General features: G+C 39.3%; 2 protein-coding genes across 2 annotated transcripts in view; both read left to right on the top strand.

The window, feature by feature from the left end:
• The first annotated feature begins 2,806 nt into the window (after positions 1-2,806).
• LOC107666320 (perforin-1-like) lies at positions 2,807-5,998 on the top strand. Its single transcript, XM_016457563.1, has 3 exons — positions 2,807-3,309; positions 4,729-5,598; positions 5,701-5,998. Exons 1-3 carry the CDS (start codon positions 2,807-2,809, stop codon positions 5,996-5,998), a joined length of 1,671 nt encoding a protein of 556 aa, XP_016313049.1.
• A 3,880-nt stretch (positions 5,999-9,878) lies between these two features.
• Positions 9,879-11,141, top strand: part of LOC107666328 (syntaxin-1B) — a 52,678-nt gene continuing 51,415 nt past the window's right edge. Inside the window, exon 1 of the mRNA XM_016457576.1 lies at positions 9,879-10,184. Coding sequence (XP_016313062.1) covers positions 10,155-10,184 — 30 coding nt within the window. The 5' untranslated portion in view covers positions 9,879-10,154. The remainder of the gene's footprint in view (positions 10,185-11,141) is intronic.

Below are 11,141 nucleotides of genomic sequence, written 5' to 3'. Positions count from 1 at the left end.
AGTGGATCCTCTGCAGTGAATGGGTGCCGTCAGAATGAGAGTCCAAACAGCTGATAAAAACATCATGATAATCCACAAGTAATCCACATGACTCCAGTCCATCAATTAACATCTTGTAAAGTGAAATCTGCATGTTTTAACTTTAAACTGTTGCTTCTGGCTATAACATGAGTCCTCTATCCATAACAATGCTTTCTCCAGTGAAAAAATCGTCTCATCTGAATCGGGAGAGAAATATGCACAGCACCGTTTACACGCGAAAAACAGTTCTAAACAAACTTGTTTGTGGATTTTGATGTGAGAGGACAACAGAGGATGGACTTTTTCACTGGAGGAAGCATATATATACACGTATTTTGGCCAGAAACAATGGTTAAAAGTTAAAATGCCTTAATGATGGACAAATTCTTACAAATATGCAGCTTTTCACTTCACAAGACGTCAGTTGATGGACTGCAGTTTTGTGGATTACTTGTGGATTATTGTGATGTTTTTATCAGCTGTTTGGACTCTCATTCTGACGGCACCCACTCACTGCTGATGATCCATTGGTGAGCAAGTGATGTAATGCTAAATTTCTCCAAATCCATTCTGATGAAGAAAAACTCATCTACACCCTGTAAATGGCCTGAGGGTGAGTACATTTTCAGCAAATTTTCTTTTTTGAGTGAACTGTTTCTTTAAATATGAGACAATTGCAGAACAAAGCCCAAGTGTCCACAAAAAGAATCGTATTGATCCCATTCACAAAGATATGTGTACTTGTAAACTTCCACACTTATTATGAGGTACAGAAATGTAGTATAAGCAGTCAGTTCATTCCTCTTAAATCCCAAAGAGCACAGAGTACCGAGACTGACCCTGTCCAATTGACTGGATGTTTTCATCCAAGTAAGATAAGAACCAATCGAGCACAGATCCAGAGATGCCAATCGCAGCCAGTGCGGAGGTCAACAGTCTGCAATTTAATTCATTAAACACAGCAAACAGAAGACTGAATCAAGACTGATATCAAATCTTGATTAGTATGACCCTGCAGTGTGAGCTTCACTAGTAGAAGACTGTATGTCATGATTCATTTGCAGTAAGTGCACCTCATTGCTATTGAGAAATACAAGCTACCATAAAAGCGATACAATACGATACGATACGAAAAAGTGTTCTGCTGCTTACGGTTACAACTAGGATGCGGTTATGTTTTCTTATTGCATCTCATACTGAAACAGTTTATGTTATTTTCATGTTGCAGCACCTTTTTAACATCCATCAGGAAAAACCGCAGTGGTATTAGTGAAGTGAAACTACAAAAGTATTATTGATTTTATTAACTGCATGTTAATAGATGGCCTGCCTGAGAAGAGTCTAAATAAGTCTATTCCTCACAGGTCATAAAAAAAGAGTTCAGAATCAGTTATTTTCAGATTTCTTTTAACTATAAGAAAGCGAAATGTTTATCGATACCCATAAGTTACAAAAACGTAAAAAAAAAATTAAAGTGTGTGTGTTGAGGTTGTGGGAGGAGAGTGTGAAGGTAACAAATAACTGGTGTTTCTGAATCTGCTCTTTTTGTTCCCTTTTCTTTCTTTTTTTTCTAACATTGATGTTATTTAACTGAGTCGTCCGCCGTTCCCTACCAAGGCTGTTAAGAAACGTCTCAACTAGGTAAATGTCAGCATGCATGGTTTATTATTTGGTTCATTATGTGTGTGTGATACAATGTAGAATGAATGAATGTTGATCCTCATCTTTTTAAAAGAGTGTTTGTATTTGGCAGATTTTATGATGCTTTGAGTAGCTGCAACTTATTTATTTGATGTGAAGGTTTCACCACTCTGTGTGTTATTTGACTTAACGTTGAGCACTTTATTTTAATTTTAACTTAAATTTTAATCTTAAATTGAAAGCAATTGAATTGCATTGAGAACATGTGAATGTGTTTTTGGGGGTGAATGTCTATTTATTTAGCAGGTATTTTTAATGGCTCACTATGTTTCACTTGCATCATGGTTTGGACACAGTTTAACTGAATATATGTTTCTCATAATTGTTTCAACCTTTTTATCCATTGCCTCCCACTTATATGTTTGAAATTAATCTTGTAACCTGCTAAATATAAAGATAATATTTGCAACCTGCATCCTTCTGAAGTTGATTTCATGATTATATTCCTATGGATGTCATGTAAAAACAGAGAAATTTTAAAATTTAGTAACTTGTCTATACAAGCAGAGCACCAGAGATGGTATTTGACATATTTATTGTTTAATTATCTGTGAAGCCCATGAAGAGCTGTTTTTCGGTGTAGGACAGTGATGGAAACTGCAATAATGTAGAAGTAATATATGTGTTGCACTCAAAATATCTAGTGGCTTTAATGCGGCATCATTTTGTAGCTGAAAAAGTCACAGTGATCCATCAACCGGCAAAATATTAGTACCCTATATATGCTTCATACTCAAATGTATGTGTAGATAAAACACTTAAGTCAGCTAAAATGATATATAAAATTCATATAACTTCATTTGATCTATTTGATATATCAGCATTCATAAAGGAGGGCTGAATATCTGATTAAGTAATTTTAGAGAGAAACAGAAGTTGTTCTCAGCTTGAGAATTGCTTTTTCCTTTTTTCCACATTTGATTGGATATTTTATTATATAATGCAAAGACATTCAGACATTTTACATGTAAAGTGTCTATATAGTTCTTGGGGCTGTCTTTTTGTCCAAATCTAAGATTGTTTATTAAATCCGAGTTTTATAATTAAAATTCCTTTTTCTCTCTCTTTCAGCCTGCATTTGCAAATGGCTCCCCTGCTGTTGTTCCTCTTTCTTCCCATTGCCTTTTGTTGCGAAACGGCCCCCAGCACTGAGTGCGAAAAGCTTCCCTTCGTACCCGGATATAATTTGGTGGGAGAAGGCTTTGACATTGTGCGAATGAAGACCACCGGAGCTTTTGTGGTGGATGTGCGGACCTACGTGAGCGGAGGAGAGCATGGGAACTGCACTCTGTGTGAGAACAAACTGCTCAACGAGAAGCAGAAGCTGCCAGCTTCTGTGGTCGACTGGCGGATCAAGGTGCAGTGTCGCCGCAGCCTCAGCGCCAAGGTGTATGAATCAGCCAGCTCGGTTCTTAAGGATACCACCAATTCAGCCAGTGCCAGCTGGAAGATCGGGCTGAGTGTGCCGATGGTGGCAGGTGTGGCTGTTGGCGGCACACATTCGCATTCAGCCAGGTTTGCCAAAAGCCACGCAGCTCAAGACAAGTACTCCTTCACGAGCCACACCTTCTCCTGTCGCTACTACTCGTAAGTCCTGGTATATATGTGAGAGTATGTGTTATTTAACTACACTCTTAAATATAAAGGTTATTCATGGTTCCATGAAGAAACTTTAACATCAATAGAAGCTTTCCATTCCAGAAAAGGTTCTTTACACTCTCAAAAATAAAGCATCCAAAAGGGTTTTTTCACAGCAAATCCCATAGGAGACCATTTTGGGTTCCCAAAAGTTCCTTTTAGTTAATAGTTCTTATAAGAAGGATTTTTTTCTTAGTGTGAAGAACATTTTAATATTCTAAAGAAGCTTTGTCCACTGCAAAGAACCTTTTGTGCAATGGACAGGTTCCATAGATGTTAAAGGTTCTTCATGGGCCCATCAATGCCAATAAAGAACCTTTATTTTTAAGTGTGAGAAGTGGAAAATGGTTCTGTAGTTATTGGTTTAAAAATGTAACTGACTACTCTATGATTGGTTGTCTGTTGCCAAACAACGTAAAATTCTAGAATCGCATGCTAAACAGTGCTCAGCTCATTAAATATGCATGAGCTCGGTACAGTCATAAAGACTTTCACGTGTGACGTTTAGTGTCGACGCTGGTGGAAATTGTTCGAAATGTTGCAACTGTATTAACTGGAGTGATGAACAGACAAAAAGTATTATTCTGCAGTATTTCAGCTGATTTATTGACCTCATAAATATGCAAATCAGAACATTAGGGTTTAAAAACGTACACTGTGAAATTTAAAAACTTGACTACCCAGGATTATAAATTGTAAAATCAAATATAATCTCTGTGGAAGCCTGTTTTTTTTTTTCTGTCATTGTAAAAACATAAAAATGGGTAATTGTGGGAAAGTTTCTAATAAGAAATAGTTACATTGTGAGATAAAAAGCTGCAAGTGTCAGATATATAAAGTCGCAATTATGAGATATGGGGGGGGGGGACTTTCAGTATACACAAAAACTCCATCAAACAGTTTTGAAAGTTGTGACTTGTAAAAATTATGTGATCTACACTGAAAAAAAAAAGGTACAAAAGCTCACTGGGGTGGTACCTTTTCAAAATGTACACTTTTGTACCTTTTAGGTCCTGATATGGACCATTTAGATACAAAGGGGAATCTTTTGAAAAGCTACCGTCCCAGTGACAGCTTTTGTACCTTTGTGTAGAGCTTCATACAGTGCGTGCAATTGTAAATACTACAATCTATCCCTCACAGCCTTGTTTTAATCTGCCAAAAAAGCAGTGTGTCATCTAATCTGACTATAAATGTCTATAAAGTCACAATTATCTGTTTTTAAACTTTTTTTTTTTTACTCTACGACAGAAGCAGGCTTCTATATTGAACAAAGTGAAATGTGTTACAGGATTACATTAGTCTGGGGTTTGGACTGACAATGAAGCATGAAACCCCTATAAAGTCTTTCTTCTCTTCTTTCATCAGATTTCGTCTTCATGCTCGCCCTCCACTGACCAAAGAATTTTTGGGTTCCATCACTTCACTTCCTGTTAAATACGACAGCAAGTCAGAAGGTGCGTATAACCATTTCATCTCAATCTACGGGACACACTTTTTGCGGAGAGTCGACCTGGGCGGCCGCGTGCATTCAACCACTGCTGTGAAGACCTGCCAGGTTTCCATGAAGGGTCTGTCGGTACATGACGTGAGCAACTGCTTATCGGCGGAGGCGTCCGGCGTCATCAAGGGAGTGAAGGTGAGTGGGCAAGCAGGCTACTGCAAAGGCAAACAACAGAAACTGGAGAGGGGCAACAGCTTCAGCGCCTCCTTCTCCGACCGAGTCACTGAAATACTAGGGGGCAACGGTGAGCAGCAAGACATCCTCTTCAGTCCAAGCAACGTTAGTGGTTATGGTGTGTGGCTCAAGTCACTGAAGAAAATCCCTGGAGTGGTTTCCTACACCTTGAGCTCATTGCACATGCTGGTAAACAACGACCCAGCTAGACGAGCCAGTCTACAAGCGGCCATCAGCAAGTACATCACAAAAAGCGCCATGTCTACTGCTTGCCCCTCCAGTTGCAAAGTGGGCCATCGTAGCAATAGCTGCGCATGCAAATGCAGCGGTCATCGAAGCGTTGATAGTAACTGCTGCCCAAGTAATCCAGGAGTGGCCACGTTGACCGTGACTGTGTTGAGCGGTGCAGGATTATGGGGAGACTATTTCTCTAAAACCGATGGTTATGTTAAAGTGTTCTACGGAAGCCGTGCGGTTGAGACCCCTGTGATTTGGAACAACAATTTTCCTCAGTGGAACTACAACATAAATTTGGAAACTGTAGATCTGACTAAAAGAACGTAAGTGGTTATGTTCACAAAACATTAAATGCTTCTGAAATGGGTGATAGTGTTTGTAGAAATACTGTTGTACTTCATATTGTGTCTATGCTCATTTTACAGGCCCTTGCGATTTGAGGTGTGGGACCGTGACAACCGGTTTGATGATGATCTGTTGGGAAAGTCGTCTCTTGTTCCACAGAAAGGGACCAATCAGAAGCGGTCATTTAAATTAAAGCATGGCTCTTTTTTGATCGCCTATTCTGCAAAGTGTGGCCCAAGTCTTACGGGGTCTTTCTGTGAGAAATACGCTCCTACGCCGGGTGGTGACGGTACTCTAAACTATTACCAGCCCTTTGGTGGAGAACAGCCCATTTTGTTGAAAAAATCCAAGGGTTTTAGGAATGTGTCTTTGCTGTAATAATACAACTGCAGAATGTGAAGATCATGTAAAATACTGGGGAAGGGCCTTCTAATATAAGCTATTTGAGATTTTTGCAAAGATACACATTGAAAACAGTTATTATAAATCAAATATCATTGACTTATTTCTAGACAAATTTACAAGTCTTATTTCAGTAGAACCCTAAAATTTTATCTGATTTTTAAAGATTTTTGAAATAATTTTCTCTGATTCTTAAAAAGATATTCTTCATATGTGACCCTGGGGTATATTTGTAGCAATAGCCAAAAATACATTGTATGGGTCAAAATTATAGATTTTTCTTTCATGCCAAAAATCATTAGAACATTAAGTAAAGATCATGTTCCATGAAGATATTTTGTAAATTTCCTACTGTAAATATATCAAAACTTCATTTTTGATTAGTAATATGCATTGCTAAGAACTTCATTTGGACAACTTTAAAGGCGATTTTCTCAATATTTTGATTTTTTTTTTTGCTCACTTCAGTCAAACTTTAGTTTGGCGGCTGCTTATTTCACTCATTATTATTATTAGATTTGTGGGCAATAATAACTATTTAACTGTAATGTCACAAAAATAGCAGGGAAAAGATCAAACAAAGGTTCTGAGGAATCATGAAAGTAGATTAAGTACGATCATTCATTGATGGTTTTAATTAAAATTAGCCACTTTCAATGCATGCCGGTAAAAACAAACAGAATGAAGAAAGCTGTACCTGTCACCTTTCTAAATGAGGATGAAGATGGACAAACATTGGGGGTTAAGTGTAAGTAAACAAAACGTAACAATTCTATAGGTTTAATACATTACATAGGTCAACATACTTTGATATAGATTTGATATAGATTAAATAGATAAATATTTCTGGCAAGCCAAAAATATCCTGTGATTGCAGCTTTTCTGAGCCAAACAGCGCCCCCTGTAGAAAAGCCCATGCTTTACACAGGCAGTCTCTCCTAAAGGTCTTCCACTGTGTTCAGTTCAATAATTTAGGCCCAAACCTCCCAAAAGCTGGTTTGTGAATTACTATCGCTAAAGATCTTATAAAAATGAGTCTGAAATGATAACTACAGTGCACATGCATACTGGTGTTCAGTGGGATTTGAAAGCTTTGTGGCCATTAATGCTATTGTTGAACCACCAACTGAATGAGCACAGATGACTGATGAACATATTTAATGCAATGGCATTTAAGGGGAAGTCGTGGCCTAATGGCCCAAAGGTTGCGGGTTCGAGTCTCGTACCGGCAGGGATTGTAGGTGGGGGGAGTGAATGTACAGTGCTCTCTCCCACCTTCAATACCATGACTGAGGTGCCCTTGAGCAAGGCACCGAACCCCCAACTGCTCCCCGGGCGCCGCAGCATAAATGGCTGCCCACTGCTCCGGGTGTGTGGGTGTGTGTGTGTGTGTGTGTGGGTGTGTTCACTGCTGTGTGTGTGCACTTAGGATGGGTTAAACGCAGAGCACTAATTCCTAGTATGGGTAACCATACTTGGCCACATGTCATGTCACTTTAACGAATATTTAGTGTATGCTGCATTAATCTCTTTTTACAGAAACATTTGAAAATATACAGGGAAAAAAACATGTAAAATGTAATTTAACAGACAAAATATCTGCCCTTTAGTTTGGGATGTCTTTGTCTGATTTGAGCCATTTGAAACTGGGATTAGCAAAAAAAGTGTTATATTCTTGACTACATCTTTTTTTTTAACTAGTTGCTGTTGTTTACATTTCTGAGCTCTGCGGAGTCAGGACAGTGAACTGGGGCACAAAGATGCATTGAAGATCCCTCCCACTCAGATTATTTGCTCCAGAAGCTTCCCTCTGGTAGATGTTTTAAGCAGTTCAAACCGAGACCAACAGACAACCGCACTGCCAATGCTATATTCCTGCTCAACCGGGCCCTCAGCAGTTAAACTAGTGTAGCTTTGAACATCCATACACATATATTTTCATCCTTTAAAGTTTATTTACTTTTATAATGCATGTTCCTTGTCCTGATCTTGTGGTCTTCGTAATCTTTCATCAAAATGTAATCCATTGTTTTTCCTGTGAAACTATTTTCCTTTTTCACAGACGCCACTGGAAAATGTTCATCAGTCTTGAACAGTTTCTTTTTAATGAAACATTTTTAAAATATTTATATTGATACTGATGCTGCATAAACAGAAGCAATATTCACATAAGAAATCAAGTTAAAAATTATAAATATCAATTTTGTATATTTTTTCTTTTGCTTATTTTAAAGTGTAAAAATGCTGAAAGGCACAAGTCCCAGACAAAAGTTGATAAAACTTTGATAATGTTAGGCTATGTAATTGTTGTTACAGCTCAGGCCATATTAAATGTTAAAGATAATGTTGTTCAAACATAATATTAAATGGCTATAATTAACCCTTTTAAACTTCAGAAATCACACAAAAAAAAATAACAAAAATAAAAATCCACTTAATAAATGCATTGGTATTATTTGCCTTGGTATCAAATAGGAATTATGTGGTATTGCTCATCCCTAATTCCTAATAGCTAAATTTAAGTCCCAATTTTCATGTTTTGTCATTGAACATTCAGTTTCATTTAGAAGTAGGCCTACATCACTATAGTAAAACCTGAATACTCAGTTTATGTTATATTCTCTATACCAGTGTTTCCCAACCTTTCTGTAGTTGCGGCACACTTTGGAAATTTTAACAAATTTGTGGCACCCTACAAAATTAATTTTGTCACAATATTTGAATTTCTAACTTCGATATGATACTTTGAAAAGTATAGATATTTGGTACAGCAGGGAAGAACTGCAGAATATACTGTCATACAGATATTTTTAATATCATAAAAAAATTTTTTTTTTACCAATTATCCAAATAATGTTTAATCCTAGAAAGCTATTATTATCAGAGGACACGTGAGTATAACGGTTAGCAGATAATTGAATGAGAGGGCAGCGTTACCAGAGTTGCCCATTTACCACACCTTGTTACAGCACAGTAGGGCTATTGCAAACAGAAACAATACTGTACTACATCTATGTTTACTGTTCGGGACTTTGCTGTTCCAATGAGCATGAACGGTATATGAGTGGAGCACTCACATGGGCCGTGAGCGACTGAGCGGATAATACGCAGAGCATCACACCACGTGAAAGTGAAACCTGAGCGGTGAACAAATTTTCTGCAGCCGGAATTTCAGTGCATCTCTAATTAGTGAAGTGACATGTGGCCAAGTATGGTGACCCATACTAGGAATTAGTGCTCTGCATTTATCCCATCCAAAGTGCACACACACAGCAGTGAACACACACACACCGTGAATACACACCCGGAGCAGTGGGCAGCCATTTTTTGCTGCGGCGCCCGGGGAGCAGTTGGGGGTTCGGCGACATCAGAAATGCTTTTTTGAACATTTTAGCAAATTTTACTGCTCTATACTGTATAGATTAATGTGTTGAGTGTAGGCTATTAGTGTACATGTCTCTTTGTACTCATCATAACTGTGACATTTGAGATTTGAGGTCAATTCAGGTATGCCTACCTCTAATGACGAATAAATGAAAACAATAAAAACGATTTTAAAGGTTGGTATGTCTTGAGACCATATGTTTTTCAGTGCGACCTATCCCTTATTTCCGTTGGAATTTTTCTTCGGGCCTAAAAGAGGCTCCTGCTCTGTTATTCCGCCTAAAACAAACTACAGTTCCCTAGTTATCATGGGGAACGTGGGGCTTACACGCTGCGGTTACGCCAGTACAGCAAGCGAGCGGAATGGGGGAGGGGCGGCAGGTAAAGTGAGACTGTGGCGCATGCGCAAAAGCGCTCCAGCCCGCTGCGTCGCTCCCCTCCCCCCCCCCCCCTTTTTTTTTTTGCAGCATCAGTACCGCGTTCGGAATCGCATTCGTGTGCTGGAGTCAGAGCGCGCTGCGGGGCATCACTGCACCGCCACGGAGGACACACCATCACAGAACCAGGAACGGGGAAAAGGGAAAAAGGCGTGAAATCGTGCATAGGGGGAAGCACAGGGCGCTCTTTTTTTCCCCGAAACCACCTAAATCTGTGGGAAATTAAACAGGAGTCAGACATTCGTTAATAATAAATCCACGAACGCAGCGGACATCTCAAGAGATATTTTTGGCCAGCACGGCGGGGGAAAATGAAGGATCGCACGCAGGAACTACGAAGTGTAAGTCTGGATTTCTGATGCTTTATCCTTCATCTCCTCCCATATTCTCCGTCTCCTCACCGCAGCCGGGCGTCAGCAGCTGACATTCACTGCTGCTCGCTCACGGTTGTGCATTTATGGGCATAATACAGTTTTCATAAAATTTCCGATATTTTTTCCTCCTTCTCCTTTACGCAGTTACAAATGTCTAACATATCGCGCATAGCCTATATAACGTTTTGAATAGCGGCTCTCACGCGAGCGCCGTTCCATGTGCGATGGATCGATTTATCGATCAAATCGGGTTATATGGCGTAATTCGCGAAATGAGCCCCCCTACATTAGCATGCACGCAAACAGACTACCTTTGATACATGTCGCCCGGGAGTGTGATCTAGGGGTATAGACTGCTGCGGATAGCTAGCCAGTATCCTTACTCTGATACGCACCATCCCAGCATCTAATTCTATGATCACCGCATCATTAATTATTAATAGCGATTTTTTTTTTGTTAAACGAAAATAACATTCACCCATACTTCGCCTTGTTCCGTGTTAACTCTATTAGATTTTGCCGTCTGTACCTGGGAATTTTGAACATCTCCACAAAAGCTCCATTCCGGATACATGCACATCTTCATCGGACGCATTTGGATCGTTGGGTGGGATGTGCGATTATTGCAGCACGATTTGTTCCGTTCTTAGCCGCTATATTAAATATGAAAGGGTGTAGTAATATTCTTGCATGTATATGAGCTAAACGAATACAGCATGGTCGCCAAAGTATTTCTATTTGTAGTCGCGACGGTATAGCGACTTAATCGCTTTTTTTTTCCAATGATATGGGAAGTGGGCCTTGAGGCTTTAATGCGTCGTCCAACCTCCACGAATGTTCTGTTGAAATATCGTAAAGGAAACGCCTGAACCCAGTGCACTGCACTCATCAGCGTATGCGCTTGCTAGGGAGCGCAAAGTGTGT

This window comes from Sinocyclocheilus anshuiensis, unplaced genomic scaffold, assembly GCF_001515605.1.
Source record: "Sinocyclocheilus anshuiensis isolate Anshui unplaced genomic scaffold, SAMN03320099.WGS_v1.1 scaffold868, whole genome shotgun sequence".
Taxonomy (NCBI): Eukaryota; Metazoa; Chordata; class Actinopteri; order Cypriniformes; family Cyprinidae; genus Sinocyclocheilus; species Sinocyclocheilus anshuiensis.
This window is presented reverse-complemented; position numbering and strand designations above follow the sequence as displayed.

Bases quoted from the DNA above. Each gene is read 5' to 3' on its own strand.
- LOC107666320 (XM_016457563.1), top strand. From the start codon at position 2,807: ATGGCTCCCCTGCTGTTGTTCCTCTTTCTTCCCATTGCCTTTTGTTGC. The intron at 3,310-4,728 runs GTAAGTCCTGGT...TTCTTTCATCAG, and splicing joins TTCTCCTGTCGCTACTACTC to ATTTCGTCTTCATGCTCGCC. The intron at 5,599-5,700 runs GTAAGTGGTTAT...CTCATTTTACAG, and splicing joins GTAGATCTGACTAAAAGAAC to GCCCTTGCGATTTGAGGTGT.